Raw genomic sequence first — 16715 nt, forward strand, 5'->3', positions numbered from 1 at the left:
CCATTTGAGCCTGCAGTTTTCGTTTCACATTTACTGTTCCACTTACTCCGTATAACAGCTCCGAGGGCTTCCTTGCCATTGTTCATGGAGATCTCAGTTATCAGATGAAAATCACCCTGCACTTGGCCGGAGACTCTGCAGCTGATGTGTCTATCCAGGCTCCCACTGGTTCCGTGGGAGTGTGAACAGTGTGACTCTAGACCCCTGACATCCCACTTATCAGCCACAGTCACAATCCTGCTTTAGTCTGTGGCCCTTTGAGGGATCCGGAAACACCTGGATGTCTGAAGGCCCTGAGTCTGGTAATAACTTGGACATGATAGTCCTGTTTTCATGAGTTGTTTCTGTAGTGAATTTGTTGTCGTCTGAATTTCCTCCAAACAAGATTCTTACCTTACCGCCTTAAGATGACATGAATCAGTTGATACCTTTCAGTATAGCATCGGTACTTCTTAGGTACGGAAGTCAAAGTGGGTTTCTGGAAATGTTAGTGGATCTTCAGTTAGACGCCTTTGCATTTCCCTCTGGGACCCAGTCTGTGCCTGGAACACCATGGCTCTCACCCTCGGCACTCTGCGCGGCTTTCCTGTGACCCTGGGGAGAAACAAGAAGAGCAAGATGGGAGAGAGATGTGCTGGGTGTTGAACCCTGGTCCTCTGGAAGAGCAGCCAGTGCCCCTAACCACTGAGCCACCTCTAGCCTTCATTCTTAAAGAACTGAGGTGCGGAAGGTACTGTGTATGCACTTCACTGGCAATGAGAATACAGTGGGAAATAACACTCACTTGAGTTTGCCCTGAACTGTTGGTGACCTGGCGAAAGAGGCAGTCAATAATGATCAACAGCTCTGAAGTGAGATGGACGGTCTTGAGGGTGGCCAAGTACAAGGGCCCTGCTCTTTATGGGGCATCCTGGCTGGCCAGAGGAGGTAGTGTAGGTGCCCTGAGGAGTCACTTCTGCTCAGCCCTGGGCAGGGACTGACGGGTGTGACAGGGAGAAGGAGGAGAGTAGGTGTTCCAGAACTACAGAAACCTGTAAAGCATCTGGTGAAGGCTCTGTTACCCCGTCACTCTGGTGTGCTCTCCTTCCCAGTGAGATCCAGTCCTCCACCACGTGTTCCTTCAGCAGGAGGCCTCACGTTGGCTGGGCGTATTTCCTTTGCGGGGTGGTGGTGGTATCTTTTTAAATAGAACCCCAGAATAAAGCAGTAGCCTTTCCCTCTGCCCTGCCCTCCTCACAGCTGAGCACTGAACGTTTGAGGGTCAGGAAGTTTTTAGGAGAGAAGTTCAGCCAAATAAAGAGGAATGGCCCAAATCGTGTGAACCAGTGGGGAGAGGTGGCTTACACACACGTGTTTGATTTTGAATCCTCATGGGTCATCTTAATGCAGTAGGGGCTTCTTGGCACTCACCCTGTGGGTGTGGTCCACACGCTTCCCTGGCTTCCCTGCCCATCACCATGGACAAGCAGGGCACAGGGCACGATGCTTCACCTGCCTGACTCAGTGGTGAAAACAGCAGGCCCAAGAAGAGGCGCCAGGAGTTTCCGGGTGGTCATGACCCCCCAAAAGCCTGCCTGGTTCAGTGTGTGATTGTCTCCCCACACTGCCAACTGGAAAGAAGGTGCCGACCAGAATGGGTGTCACCTGTATGTCTGCCCGTTGGCCCGCCCTCCCCTCCAGGCTGTGTGTGGATTGTGTGTGCACAGGTGAGGTGGAGCACTGCCTTTCCTGCTGTGTCTCCCTCCGGAGGGAAAAGCCCTTCAGTGTTGGAGCTACCCGTTACGTGTCTGACACAAAACTCCCGGGTAACCAGACTTGGACATTTCAAGGTTGACGAGGGCTCCTCTAGCCGAGCAGGTAGCCCCAAGAGTCCTTAGTCCTCTGTTCTCATCTGTCCTGTATTTTCTGCTGCCCTTCCCTCCACAGTAGTAATTATTGCTGTGGTGGTCCTCCCTCTCTCCCTGTCTCCCCTTCTGTGTGTATGCATACATACCTCCCTCTGTCACTCTCCACCTTAGATTTTGAGGCAGGGTCTCTCACTGAACCTGGGGCTCACTGAGTTAGCCAGACTAACTGACAAGTGAGCCTCAGGGATCCCGTCTCCCACCTGCCGTTAGCAGTGCTTGCCGCCACGCCTGCCTTGTGCATGGGTGCTGGGAATCTGAGCCTGGTCCTCAGGCTTGCAGAGCCTTCGCTCCAGCTGCTTCTCCGTTCTCAAAGCGTGGCTGTCATTTAGTAGTCGGGGCTGTGGAGGAGAGGCTGCAGCTCCCTTCCTTGTCGCTGTGTCCTGAAGATGGTGCCCTGGTGGTCAGTGTGGATTGTGCTCCTGTGGCTGTCACAGGGGGTTATCTGCTGAGCCAGTTAGAATACAGCAATCCTGTCTTCTTCTTGTATGATTTATTAATGACTTTTTGATTGCCTTGGTTTTCTGAGTTTACATCCAAAACCACTGACTCTACTTGTTAAATCTCTTAAGGTCTCCCACATCCCAGGCGGGTGTTCACACTGCTGTCACTGTCTCCTGTGGACATTCTGTTTCTGCAGTCTGAGCCTCTGACCCCCATGCTCGCCCTGGTTAATCTGAGTCCCTGGGCCCAGCTTCCTGATGCCTCTCTTCCCTTTTCTCATTGCCCGTGTTTGGTTGAGCAGCCCATCCTCCAACTCTCTTCCCAAGAAGTGTGGGAGGTCAGATTTGAGATCTTGGGTGTCTATGAATGTCTTGCTCTGAGCGTTGACAATAGTGTGTCTGTTGGAGAGGTCTAAGGTGGGACTGATTTCACCTCAGAAGTTTGGAGACATTGTTCTCGGACTTAGGGCTCCCAGAAACACTGAGAAGAAATTGCATGTGTGAGCTACCATTTTCCCTCTAGGATCATGGTCAGTGTTGTCTTATGTATTCAAAATTCAAAAACTTGGGTGAGTGGATGTGTGTCACTGGGGACTGAATCGAGAGCGTCCGGCAGGCTGGAAAGCACCCCACCACCGAGCCTAGCCCTCCTGCCTTCTACACCTTTTTGCTGTCGTTTAGAGACAGGGTCTCAATATGCAGCCTCGGCTGGCTTGGAACTCACTCTGTCGACCAGGCTGGCCTCAGATGCGAAATCTGCCTGCCTTGCCTCCTGAGTGCTGGGGTTAAAGTGTGTGACACTACTCCCGACCAGTTTCTTACTTCTCTGATTTTTTTCTTTTGTCTCTTTTTTCTAGAACTCTGAGTCTTCTGATCTTGTCTTTCCTATTTCTGTCTTGGTTTTTCTTTGTGATTTATTCAGCTTTGTCATTTGTGCTTTATATTTTAAACTTTTGCAATCATTTCTAGTTTCCAAGAACTTTTCACTGGTTATTTCCTGTTTTTCTCCTGACCTGTGCCTGTGTGGTGTGACATTTTTGGGGGTTATTGGCTCCTTATCTGTCTTCCCATACTGAAGGTTTCCTCAGTGCCCAGGATCCCTGGCTGTCATCTACTTGTGTAAGTCTGAGACTAGAGCTGATTGGACACTGTGCAAAGGCAAGAAGAGCTTGTCAGGGATACTCCTTATCATGATACAGGGTGATAGAGCCCCCAAATCAGCTTCTGCTGACCTTTACTGTGGAGTCATTGTGTCTCCAGGAAGGAATCTTGTAGTTTCCGGTTTGGATTTGGAGAAGGCCAAGTGGGCCATGGGTCAGGATCCTATCCTTTGAGATGAAGGCTTTCTCTAGGAGGATGGCTCAGTGGCTAACATGAGACCTGAGTTCCGATTCCCAGCAGCCACATAAAAGCTGGATGTGTTGGTGCACACCTGCAACTGGGTTCCAGGTCCAGGGAGAGACCCTGTCTCAAAACAGGAAGGTGGAACACAGGAGAGATACCTGATGTGGGCCTCTGGTCTCCCTGTGCACATACACGCTCATGCATGTGTCCACACAAAATGAAGTCTTTCATTCAGGACCTTTCCAGCTCCTGGCATGCCTTCTGTGTGGGCCGCACCTCACATGCTGTTGGACACGTGTGTGAGTCACCCCCTGCCCAGGACCCCGTTGGCCAGACCTGACTCACAGATGCAGTGCATTGTGTTATGTGTCTATTCTCCCTCTGCCCGGCAAGTGCAGTTCAATGCCTGCAGGTGTGACTGTGCTGTGAGGAATAGGGACGAAGCCGAAGGAGGGCCACGCCTGCGTGTTCTCCCTTGCCCTGTGCAGTTTTTAAAGGCCATCTCTAAACGTAGGTGCTTCCGAGGCATCGGACATGGCTGCTCCAACAGCATGCGGAAGCAGTGAAATGGCCATGAACACACAATAGGCCCCCAACCCTAGTGTTGTGAATCTGGCTCCAGCTTCTAGAAGTTGTGAGTGATGGAAGTCCTGGGGGACCATCGTGGAGTTACAGACACGTGGATAGTGGTGTAGAGTATTAAGTGGTTTAGGTGGTATGTCTGCCATATGAAGTCAAGTTTTGAGGCCAGCGCCTAGACCCTGAACCTGTGTCTAAGGCTACCCCAAGGACTGTTGTGACTCCACAGCTGCAGAGCTGTCAGAAAGTGCGACTCTGCAGAACCTTCCCATGAAGCCTTGTTTAGGAATCTTCTGGACTGGTTTTAGGTCCCCTCCCCACCCCCATTCTATTCTGTGCTGTGTTTGTGGGTGAGCAGCGCTCAGTACTCACTGTTTGAGACAGCTGCGACAGGGAGGAAGACCAGGATTTGTAAATAGCTCTTTTCTTGAGCTGCCAAAAAGGAAGAACGTTGGGTGGGGAGGATGTCACTGCCATCCTGTCCAGAGCTTAACTCCAAACAGGGAGATCACAGGTCTCCTTCAGTATTCGAGTTTGCTTGGTCTGTTCCCTGGACCCCGAAATCTCTAGATGGACCTTTTGAGATGCTGGTCGAGGGAGGGGGCTGGAGAGGGCTGGGCGTGTGCCTCGTCGTCATCATTTTGTCTAGTTTGGGGGAGTTTAACGTGGTGTAGGATGTCCAAACGTGCTTGCCTCTGCAGTTGTGGAGGAGGAGGACCCTTGCTAAAATGAAGGGCAGCTTGACCCTGAGTTTCGTAGGGGCTGGCTCCTGGTAGGTTGCTAAGCTAGTGTGGCTGTGTGATGCTGCCTTCCCAGCTCCTTCTCGGTGTTCCAGGAAGACTCAGAGTCCTTCTCTGGAGGGGTGCCAAGAGCTGCCTCACCAGTGGTCCTCACCTCTCACTGATGTGCCTGTGGCTTGATGCTGGACTCTAGCAGCTCTGCTAATTTATGCAGGAATCTCTTGCATGAGCACCGTCTCTCCCAGCTCTCCCAGGTCATTGCCTTCCCATCCTCTTCTCATCACCAGACACACGCAGGCAAGTTTGCTATTAAAAATGGCTAGGAGAGGTGAGCTGTAATTGCTGGTGGCTCCTCATTTGGGAGGTGCAGAGGGATCCAGACCTCACGTGGAGAGTGTCGGGATGTGCCTCAGGCTCGCTAGTGAAGAAGAGCCCCAATGTCAGCTCACACAGATCCCACGCTCTTCACTTCCTCTTATTTCAGCTTTTAACTGACAAGCACAATGTCAATGGATGTTTATATTTTGTTAATTTTTGTTTGTTTGTTTTTTGAGACCGAGTTTCTCTGTGTAGCTTTGTGCCTTTCCTGGAACTCACTCTGTAGTCCAGGCTGGCCTCAAACTCACAGAGATCCGCCTGGCTCTGCCTCCCAAGTGCTGTGTCTGTTTTGAAATGCACATGCTGTGGAAGGACTTGAAAAGCTTCTGAGTTCCACTTCAGAGTCTGTGTCTAAATGAGTCGGCCTGGTATTGGTAGTTGGCCCTTTTCACCCAGCACAGTGTCCTCCAGGTTTGTTTATTCTGTTGTAAATGACGGATCTCCTCCTTTCTCTGGGCTGAATAGCATTCCACTTTCTTTTCCTGATCACTGTTAATGGAGCCTCCTGTTGGTTCTGTGCCTTGGCTTCTGTAGCGTGGCACCAAGCACGGAGTGCACGTGTCTCTCCTGCACTCCCAGTTCACTGCTCTGGATAGATGCTCATGCATAGCAAGCAGTGGGGTTGCTGGGTCCTGGGGAATTCTTCATTATTTCTGGTCCATCTGGCTGTGCGAGCTTGCACCCCACCAGCGGTGTCCTTCACCGCCCGTACCACATAGGTTTGGGTTTGCACTTTCTTAATAATTAGTGACATGGAACAGGCTTTTTCACTTACCTGTGGACCATCGGTACGTCTTGTATAGAATATCTTTACAGAGTTGGGCATAGCCTGTTTCCCAGTTCTTGGGAATTGGAAGCAGAATGACCAAGAGTCCAGGGCCGTTCTGGGCTGCGTGAGGCCCTGTCACAATGGTGAAGATGTGTTTTTGTGTCCTTTGCCCATCTTTAACTGCGTTTGTTCTCTGGCACTCCGTTGAGTCCGTGTGTGTCTCAGATGTTAGCTTCTTCTCAGGCCCATGACTGACAGGTGTTTCTCGCATTCCTTAGGCTCTTTCTCTGCTGCTTGTCTCCGTGGCTGCTCAGTCAGCTCTTCCAGAACACTTCCTTCCTCCTCAGGGTTCTGAGTCAGTACCGGGGCTTCCTGGAGAGGCCCGCCACACACTCAGCCCCTCGTAGGAACACCTTGGTGCCTTTGTTTCCCTGTATCGGTTCTTCCATGTGAAAGCCGTTGCTGTGAGAGCACGTGGCTGCCCACGTTCTGACCGCCGTGGCACGACACCGCGTCCACATGGAAGTGTCGGGCACCCTTTGCCGCGCCCCAAGGCTGCACTGAGCAGCTCTTGGTGAGCACTCTTCTACGTCGACCCGTTTTCAGAGCCTCTGTGTCCTGTGTGTTGTAAAACGGGGCGCTTATGATTCAGTGAGGTCCTTTCACATGCTGTCAGCACCAAGTCCCGGCATACAAGCCCAGCTTCCCGTTGTTATTGTTAATGGCTAATTGTAAATAGTGTCGTATTTCGTGTTGCGGGTACACCAGCATCCTGACTGCTTGTGCACTGGTGTGCTTGGGCCCCTGGAATCTTACTCCTCTAGTGAAGTGGTCCTGTGTAAGCATGTGCTTTGTGCACATGCACAAATGTTTCTCTTGGAGAGTCGCCTGGAAGTGAAGGTGCCGGCTCCCAGGGAATGCTATTTTTGGTTTTGATAAACGCTGCCAAATCGTCTTCCCAAGGGCACTGACTAACTTAAACTCGTTCCCAGGGTGTGCTGCTCTCACCAACACTTGGTAACTCCATTGTTTTGGTTGATCAGCTAGGTGGAAAGTCATACATGATGGGTATACTTTGTATTCTCTTTGGCTGCATCAACGTTCTACCTTTTAAGACTGTCTTCTAAAGGGCTGAGGGGTTGGTTCGGATCAGTGAAGTGCCTGGGCATGCAGTCACCAGGCACTGTACTCAGTCCCTGGCACTGAATGACATGCACACACACACACACACAATCCCAGCGGGGAGGATTGATAGGCGGGTCACTGGGCTTGCTGGCCAGCCCTTCTGGTTTAGTTGGTGAACTTCAGATCCTAGTGAGAGACCTTGTCTCCAGAGAAAAAGACAGCGCCCGAGGGAAACGTTGAAGGTTGGCCTCTGTGTCTCCCCTCTACGAATTTCTCAAAAAGCCAAATGTGATGGTTTGTGCAATCCCAGTACTTAGGAGGTTGAGGCAGGGCAATTGTGAGTTTGAGGCCAGCCTGGACTACATAATGAGAACCTGCCACCACCACCACCACCACCACCACCACCCCCCAAAAAAAGAAAGCAAAGGGGAAAAAAAAAATCTCAATTTTGACAGTTAGGTGGCAAGATCTGTCCTTACTTGCTAGGGCTGAATCAGTCTGTGTGTGAGGTATAAGATTTTTTTTTTTCCTGTCAGTTCATTAAACTTTGGGGTGGTGTGTGAAGGGGGGAGGGGTTTAAATTGGCTCAGCAGGTGGAGTACTTGTCGCCAATCCCAGTGAGGGAGACTGCAACATCCAAAAGTTGTCCTCCGACCTCCACAGGTGTGCTGTGGCTCACGTGCCCCAGCCTCCAACATAATTTAACTTTTTTTTTTAACTTTTTTTTTTTTAAACTTTAAGATGGGGATGAAGTGAAAAGTGTCTGATGCGTTCTCTGTTTCAGTGTCTTCATGGGCAAACCTGCCGTGTGTGGTTCTGATCGCCGTGACACCGGCTGTGGTCTTTTCCCTGCCTCCTTCAGAGCGGGGGAGCTGGATGATGGACTGCTCTGCCTAGGCTGTAGTGATGGCACTTGTTTCTAAGATGTTCCTGGAGTGATCCTGCTTCTAGCACCCAGGCTTGAAGGCTCTGTGCCCAGATGGTTCCACTGCTGAGTGCTGGTTCCCAAATAAAAAAATCGAATAGGAATGGAGAGATGCTCAGTGGTTAAGAGCATCTGCTCCTGCAGAGGACCTGTGTTCAGTTCCCAGCACATACATGATGTCTCACAGCCATCACTCCAGTTCCAGGGAACCTGATAACTCTCTTCTGACCTCTGCAGGCACCATACACACACACAGACAAAACACCCATGCACATGCCAACAAATCTAAAACAATTAATGACTTTTTATATGAGTGGACAGCAGCCACGCTGACTTCTGACCCAAACTGAGCACCAACACTACCACTTACAGTGGCGTTAAGAGGCAGAACCTTTGGGCTGGCCTCACAAACACAGATGTGAAAATTCAAGTATTGTGTTCCAAAGCAGACACCCCACACAGTATGTCCCAGCCGGGCTCTTACAGGTGGCAACAGATGAGGTCACTCCAAGAACGCGAGTAGCTTAATATAGTCACTGCGGCAATAGTGCGCTTGGGTCGTTGGACATGAAAGCCAGTTACTTTTATGGACGCTGAAAATGCATTTTGATTAAACAGCTCTCCCTGATAACATTTTAAAAAGGAAAGGGCGGGATGTAGCTCCCTGACAGAAGGATGGCCTGGCAGCTTGAGTGAGGCCCTGGGCTTGATCCCCCAAACCATAAAAAAAAAAACCCGAAACGTTAGAGGGGTGCTTCCAATCTCCAGTGCTGACGGGATTAGAAACAAGCGAGGGCTTGACTCTTGAGGCTGTGGCCTGTGCAGGGAGATGGGAGACAAGTCGGAATTAGGGCTTTGAGGGTTGAAGGAGGTGACATTGCTTTCCTCTACAGTGTTTCTCGTGGAGGTGAGACTTTCAGGCTGTAGATTCTGTCAGTGGGCGTATAGACATCCACAGATAAGATGGAGTAGTTTATCCGTCCACAGGAGGTTAACTCCAGGAACCCCCGTGTAAAACTGTGTGTATCCATGTATCCGCCTGGTGTTCTCCACATGCACACTCCCACGTGCTTGCAGCCGCCTCCTGGTTGCCCCTGACTACCACAGCGTGACGCTATGCATGGCTTTTCTTTTCTTTCGCTCTGTTTGAGACAGGGTTTCTCTGTGTAGCTCTGGACGTCCAGGAAATCACTATATAGACCAGGCTGGCCTCAAAAACACAGAGATCAACTTGCCTCTGGAGTGCTGGGATCAGAGGCATGGGCCACCACACCCAGCCTTATGCAAACAGGTTTTAGACTGTGTTGTTTGGATTATAATGATAAGAAAGGGAGCTGTGTGTGTTTGGTAGAGGTGCATTTTTAATGCCCATTTCAACCCATAGTTGAATCTGTGAATTCAGAATCTCCTGTTCCCCTCAGCCAACTGTCTTTTTGAAGGAAGGGGACACAGTCTGCTTTGTGTCTCAACTCATGTGTCCTGATGCATATTTGACACTGTCGGGTGCTACCTTGGTCTGTGATCTGTATTGAAGTAGTTCCTGGCTTCACTCACCAGAACAGGGTGATGCTCAGCACCCATGTCTAGCTGGGTGGTTTGGTTTTGTGCTCTTTGGGTGACATCTCTGTGAGCTGGGAGTCCTAAGATCAAAACTGAGTAAGTGATGCAGCCCAGGTAAACTGGTCCTTGGGTTGACACTGTGGCCTTGTCATTAAGTTCTTTGCTCAGTAGGCCACTCTAGGTGCTAGGCACCACTGTCCAAAGTCTGTGGAAGCTTCTGGTTTGATTATCTACTACACCAGTACCCAGGTGTCTCTTCAGCCTTTGAAATCTCTCTTTTTCCTTACCAGCATGTGGAGAGGGCCAAACGTGAACTGCGTCGATAGCACCGGCTACACTCCCCTACACCACGCTGCTCTGAATGGCCACAGGTGAGTACCAGGGCCCTCCCTGCCCACCCTGCCCCACCCTAGAAAGATCTTTAGACAGAAGTGAATTTCACCTTTTCTCCTGATGATCCCTTCCTGTCTGGAGTGATCCAGCATCACATGATGGTGCTAACTGTGAAGACCAGACTCGGGGCAGCCAGATCATAAAGATCCTGGCCCACAGGTGTCTGTCCCTGCTGAACACAGATGGGGCGGTGTGTGTGTGTGTGTGTGTGTGTGTGTGTGTGTGTGTGTGTGTGTGTGTGTGTGTGTGTGTGTGAGAGAGAGAGAGAGAGAGAGAGAGAGAGATGAGAGGCTGGCTTTCTGTCCGCATGGCCGGCACTCTTCCCCCGTAAGAGCAGCCTTGTGAACTCCGTGAACCATCCCTAAAAGAGACAGAAAAGACCTGTGTGGTCCACTTAACCCTCGTGAGTCTAGGGAGGTTATTAGAAGGTGAGTGTGGAAAGTTTTCTGGAGACGATGAACTCAGGGGAGTTGAGAGTCATCAGTGGACAGCATCAGAGGCTCGGTGCAGCACAGGTGCCGTCATGGGTGTGGGGTGAGTTTGCTCAGCTGTGGAAGAACAGAAACGACGGGGAAGGAGAGATGGTGTCGGGAGTCGGAAGCAAAGTCCTAGGAAGAAGAGGAGCTGTGTGGGGGTAGTTCTGGGGAGCAGGGACCAGACGCTCCCCGATGTTTTCCTGCCCTTTCTCTTTGGTGCTGACCTCATGCTTTGCCACTAACCCATACCCTCAGCCCTCAGTTTACACAAGCACGGAACAGACCACACACTCCGCAGGTTCTGTCCCTTGTCCAGTGTGTGGCCACTTGATGGTTTGCTACAGTACCGAACTCTTCTCAAGCTGAGTGTGGATACCGTTTCTTTTCTAAAATGACTTTAAAGCTAAAATCCGGGGCCGGCGCAATGGTTCCGAGGGTAAAGCCCATGATGCATGCCCAGTGACCCGACTTTTATCCCTCGGACCCACATGGTACACGTGGAGAATTGACTCCCTCCGTACATGCTCCATGGCACGTGGTGTATCCACAAAGAAAGTAGAAAGAGATTGGGACCCTCTCCAGTGGTGGGAAAGTCCGAGTTCAGGTGACTCCTCAACTCAAAGGTGGCAGTTTGCTAGCCAGGTTCCTCTCCAGGGCCTGTTTGTGTTCACAGGGAGGATTTTCTTTGGCCTTGTGTGCCTGGGGATAATTACACATTTGAATCTGCTTCATTAGCAATGTCACCTAGAAGAAAGCCAGAGTCTTCTTTTTGGAGCTCTGAGACGATGCTCTGTGCATCTGCCTTGTGTCTGTGGCCTTGATTTTGCTCCGTCCCTTCAGCTCCCACATCCCCAAGGCACTGGAACAGGTGGTGAGGATGTCGCTTCGCCCTGTCTGCCTGCCTTTGTGTAAACGCTGAATGCTGTTTAAACATCACAAACTAGGGAACGCTGCACAGTTCCACACGGAGTCCAGGCAGTTCCAAAGCAGTGGGAAATAGATGGGTTATCCAGAAAGGCTCACGGCAGGTTAGTCATTGTTCACGTGAGTCAGCCACCTAAAGCCACATCAGTGACTGTGGGGCTTTAGAAGAAGATCTGGCAGTGAGCTCAGAGGAGGAGGTGAGCCGCATGGAGAGATGATGTCAGAGAGGACTCTGCAGTACACCCCTGGAAAGACCTCTGGTTCTGTAAGCTCATGCTGATTTTTTGCTTTCTAGGGATGTGGTCGAGGTTCTTCTGAGGAATGATGCACTGACCAATGTTGCTGACTCGAAAGGCTGCTACCCACTGCACTTGGCAGCATGGAAAGGAGACGCCCAGATAGTGCGCTTGCTCATCCACCAAGGGCCCTCGCACACCAGAGTCAACGAACAGGTCGGGAGAGAGACTGTCCTCCTCCCTCAGCTGTGGCCAGACTGTGCCTCACTCAGCCCTGGGGCATATATAGCTCAGGACATAGTTCCTCCATTCCCTAGGCATGACCCCCTCATTGCGAGTAGTGGGGAGATTGTGTTCTGGAGGATGCATTTTTGTTTTGTTTCGTTTTTCAAGACAGGGTTTCTCTGTGTGGTCCTGGCTGTCCTGGAACTTGATCTGTAGACTCATGCTGTCCTTGAATTTAGAGATCCACTGGGATCAAAAGCATGCACCACCATGCCAGGCCTGGAGGATACATTTTATATGCAGTTGAACTGGATTTGCATGCAGATTTGAACTAGAATTTTACACGTGCACAGATACATACATGCATAGTCTCACAGTATCCAATTTGATGCAAATCTTTTAAAATGATGTAGTTTCAAACTCAAGGGATTACATAATTACAATTTGTGCTTATGCCATCAATATGCAGCACAATATTCCTGGTGTTTGTCAGTGCCTTGTGAGCTGTCTTGTTATTTTACATACATCAGAATGTGCAGAAGTAAAAGTATGTGTGCTAGTACTGAAAAAATGAGCTCACAACTCAAAACCATGGAGATGCAGGGCAGAGGTGATCCAGCGGCACGAAGATCATTTTCATGATGTCCTCTGAGGCTGCCTTAAGAGTGAGCATACTTTGAAAAAACACAGTTATTAGAAAGGAAAACTACCCAGCTAGATTTGTTAACGCATGCCTGTAATCTCAGCACTTGGAAAGTGCAGACCGAAGGATCAAGTGTTTCAAGGTCATCTTTGACTACATAGTTAGAGGACAGCCTGGGCTACATGAGACCTTGCCTTGGGAAGGCAGAGAGGGAGGGAGGGAGGGGAGGAGGGAAGGAAGGAAGGAAGATTTACCTAAGCTAGCTATGGTGGTTGGTGTACAGCCTGCATCGCCACCCTCAGAAGGCTGAGGCGGAAAGTTAAGAAGTTCCAGGTAAGCCTAGACCCCACCATGAGACCCTAATCTGAAAAGAGAGAGAGAACAGAATCAGCGAGACCTCACAAGGCCTCTGCATTGAAGGCTTAGGACAGCGTCTTTGTTCCTTGGAGAGACTTCCTTACGAAGGCTCTGTGACTCCCACCTCTAGTTGGGGTCCCTGGACGCAGGTCCTCTGGGGAGGGGAGGTTTGTCTGTCGGCCCTGCCCCTGCGGTGTGCACTGTGCTGCTCCTTCTCAGGGAGCGCAGGGCTGGCTTCCTCGTGACAGCTCTCAGGAGGTTGTTCAGCTCTCTGGAATGTCAGCTTCTTCCTCAAAACTTAGGGCGCCATCTGACAAGTCCACTCATCAGCAAGGCCCACACAGGTTTCCACTGAGCTGCCAGAGCGTGGTGGCTTGATTCTGAGAAGGGCAGCTCTGTCTGAGGAGGGAGGGACACTGTCAGAGCTCCAGGTGCCTCCATTTGGAGACTGGGTGTTGGTAGCTGTCAGTCAGCTGCCATTCCCTCGCGGGCGGGCGGGCGGGCGGGGCTGCCAGGTAGGTAAGCAGCAGAGACGCAGACACAGAAGCCTGTGTCTGTCATGAGGATGACAGTGCGCTTGCCTCTCTAGAACCCAAGTGCAGTTCTCCTGACTGAAACGACAGTTTTCTCTCCTCTCGGAAAGAAGTGCGCAGAGAAGCTTGCTTATAGCTAACATTCTTCAATGTTGAAAAACTGCCCACCCATTGAAGTCATTCCTTCTCACTTCAGCAATTTTCAGCAATCATTTCTAATCCTGTCTTCGCCCACTTTGCCTTGAAACACAGCTGCTTGGGTTTTTGAGCCACTTGAGTGTGCTAGCTTGTCTTGCTCACGGCTGCCTCCCGCCTAGAGTAGGCAAAAAAAGATAGGTGGATGCCAGCCCTGTGCTTGAGTATCGCAGGCAGGGGCTGGGCAGGATGTCCAAAGGAGCTGGAAGAACCGAATGGATCCAGGCAGTTACAGACATGACAGTGATTTTAAAGCCATTAATGCGGCTCCGCTGGGTAAGAGTGAGCACCCCTGGAGCGGCCCCCCTGTAACTCTCTCAGGCCCCCCGAGCTCATATCTAGGTTGTTTAGCCTTGGGCCCCCGGGGCTACATATTGCTTTGATATATTTCATCCATTTATCATCACATTGTCTTTTCCTCTCCTTTTTATAGAATGCTCTTGAGATCAGAGAACTCAAAAAGTACGGCCCCTTTGACCCTTATATCAATGCCAAGGTGTGTACATCACGGCCAGGACCCCACATCGTCCTGTGTTTCTCCATGCTGCGCCTCTGTCCGCCTGCCCAGGCTCCTCTTCATCACCCTCCAGCTGCCCGCCTCAGCCCATCTGCTTTTGGCTTGTCTAGGGAAAGCACAGCACAGGGGCCGAGGCTTTATTTTTAAAACCATCCCATCCAGGAGAGGTTGGGAACATCTGAAGCAGCAGGAATAAGAACTAGGACCTCACCGCAAGCCTGCTGCTGTATGCTTGCAACTCGTAAGGTCATGGGAAGTCGGCAGAGAGGCCCATCCAACAAGTCCGCTCGCTTGCCATAAGCACAGAAAATGATTGGAGTGTACTTCTTGAAATGAAAGCTTTTTCCTTTTCATCTGCTCTCGCATTTCTTTTGAAGTCGAATCTGACTTTCTTTCAGGTTTCCGTGGCCACAGTGGTGTGGGGGACATAGGTGACCGCACCTCATTCTTTCAGAAGCTGTTGCTGGGTGCCGCCCTCTCTTCCTGGGGGTGTGCCTTTCTGCATGGCGCTTCCTAGCTCAGTCCAGTCTCTAGCATCACTTCTCTTTCTGCTTCGTCACTGTTGACCCTGAGGGCTCTGAAACTGAGCTGCGGGGCACGGGCCTGGTGACTGGGAGCAGCAGTGGTTTGCTAGACCTACATGACCAGCCACTATCTCACCAGGAGACTTCTCCATAAAGAGAGCTTAGGAGGTGGTGGGTATGGCTTCTTGTTGTCCTCACATGCTAAATTTTTATCGCTGAGTTTTACTCAGATGGATTTTGGGCTGATGCGCACGTACATGCTTTTTCTCCTCTGTCTCTGTCTCTGTCTCTCCCCAATCTCTGTCTCTGTCTCTCTGATCCAGCTCCCCATCCTTCTAACCCCCCCACCCCCATGTGAGTGTGTGCATGTGCGTGTGTGTGCACGTGCCCACAGGGTGAAGGCCAGAGGTCAATGTCTTCCTCAGTCACTCTCTACCTTAACTCTTGAGTCAGGTCTCTCACTGAACCTGGAGCTTGCCGATTTGGTTCAATTGGTTGGCAGGGACGCCCCAGGATTCGCCTCCCAGTGCTGGAGTACTTACTGCCCTGCTTGTGGCGTGGACGCTGGAGAGCCCGCCCGACGGGTGCCCTTGTGTGTGTGTGGGGGCGGGGGCAGCACTCTGTCGGCTGTGCTGTCTTCCAGGCTCTAAGCTGCTCTCTGAGTGCAGTCTGGAGTTTGCTCCGGATCCTAAATTGTCCTGGTTGGTGCTCTCTGCTTGCTCAGAACGCAACTGTCCTGCTTCCGTGTGTGATGTGACAGGCAGGGGCATCGTCCCTTTCATCAGACACGTCATGGGATGATTTTGTTGAACCATTGCTGGTAGAGAAGCGGTTTGATCTGAGGCAGCCGATACATGCACTCTGTTCTGGTGTATTCTCTGTGTTCTCAGAATCAAATAGGGACCCTTTATTGGAGCAGAGCACTGGAGTGGAGACTTGCCAGCCAGGCTTGCTCCCCGGGCCTTGAGTTCTGGACTGCTAACCCGAGGAAATGTGTTTTCTCTGAGCCTCAGTTTCCTCTTTTATAGAATGGGATGTTACTCCCTTCCCTGTTGGGCTGTTTTGGAGTCAGGTTGATAAAGGATCTGGTAACTAACGATATAGGAGATGTTCTGAAATCCTGTGCAGTCTGTGGGTTTTGTTGTTGTTGTTGTTGTTTATGGAGACAGGTCCTCACTATGGAGTTCTAGCTGTAGACCAGGGTGGCCTTGAACTACAGAGACCCTTCTTCCTCTGCCTCCCAAGTGTTGGGCTTACAGGTATGCACCACCACGACGCCTCGCTACCTGTTCTGTTCTGAAAAGGCACCATGTGATCTGTTTCCAGTGCTGCTGGGTGATTAGTGAAGCATCGCTCAGTGTGCTCAAGCTTTGGTTTGGTGAGGAGCGGCCTGCAGTAACTGTCTCCACCTGTGATTCAGCTGGCTTCGAGAGCTTGGATTAATGCTGGGCCTTTAGTTCCTGGAAGTGCTTTCCCCAGCGTTTGCTTCCGTGGACAGAAAAGAAAATAGGTTGTCAGTCAGTGAACACTGGTGTCTGAAGTGCTGCCCGGTGCCTTTCTCCCTCGGGTGAGCGAGCACACAGCATCGAGGGCTGAGTTGGGTTGTGTGTGCTGAGGATGCAGACCCTTCTGGAGCTGACTTGGTTCCACACCCCTCGGTCTTGTCCTGACTTAAGCGGGTTTGACTGGCCTGGCCCATGGCTAGGGATTGCTTTACGAAAGTGTATGTGAATGCTCAATCCTGTCTGGCTCAAGTACAAACGTAGACGTCTCGGGCACCGTTTCAGGAGCAGACGTGGAGTTCTCAAGCTCTCCTGTTCCCTTTCAACACTTCCGTCATCATCATGAGTCAGGAGAAGTGAAGCTGAGCCGTGGCCATGGTGGGACTGTGAGACCCAGGCACCCCTCCTAAGACAGCTTCCCCT

The 16715-nt window shown here is 51.0% G+C and overlaps 1 protein-coding gene across 11 annotated transcripts in view; it reads left to right on the plus strand.

Moving 5' to 3' along the window:
* Anks1a (ankyrin repeat and sterile alpha motif domain containing 1A) overlaps positions 1-16715 on the plus strand; it is a 165593-nt gene that overhangs the window by 52726 nt on the left and 96152 nt on the right. For 6 of the 11 annotated variants that reach the window (XM_076558351.1, XM_076558356.1, XM_076558358.1 and 3 more), the window contains exons 2-4: positions 10058-10138; positions 11856-12012; positions 14183-14245. In XM_076558351.1, the coding sequence (XP_076414466.1) occupies positions 10058-10138; positions 11856-12012; positions 14183-14245 (301 nt within the window). The remainder of the gene's footprint in view (positions 1-10057; positions 10139-11855; positions 12013-14182; positions 14246-16715) is intronic. The other 5 variants (XR_013046873.1, XM_076558354.1, XM_076558359.1 and 2 more) reach the window with 1 other exon arrangement.

The sequence above is a fragment of the Peromyscus maniculatus genome, chromosome 21, assembly GCF_049852395.1.
Source record: "Peromyscus maniculatus bairdii isolate BWxNUB_F1_BW_parent chromosome 21, HU_Pman_BW_mat_3.1, whole genome shotgun sequence".
Taxonomy (NCBI): Eukaryota; Metazoa; Chordata; class Mammalia; order Rodentia; family Cricetidae; genus Peromyscus; species Peromyscus maniculatus.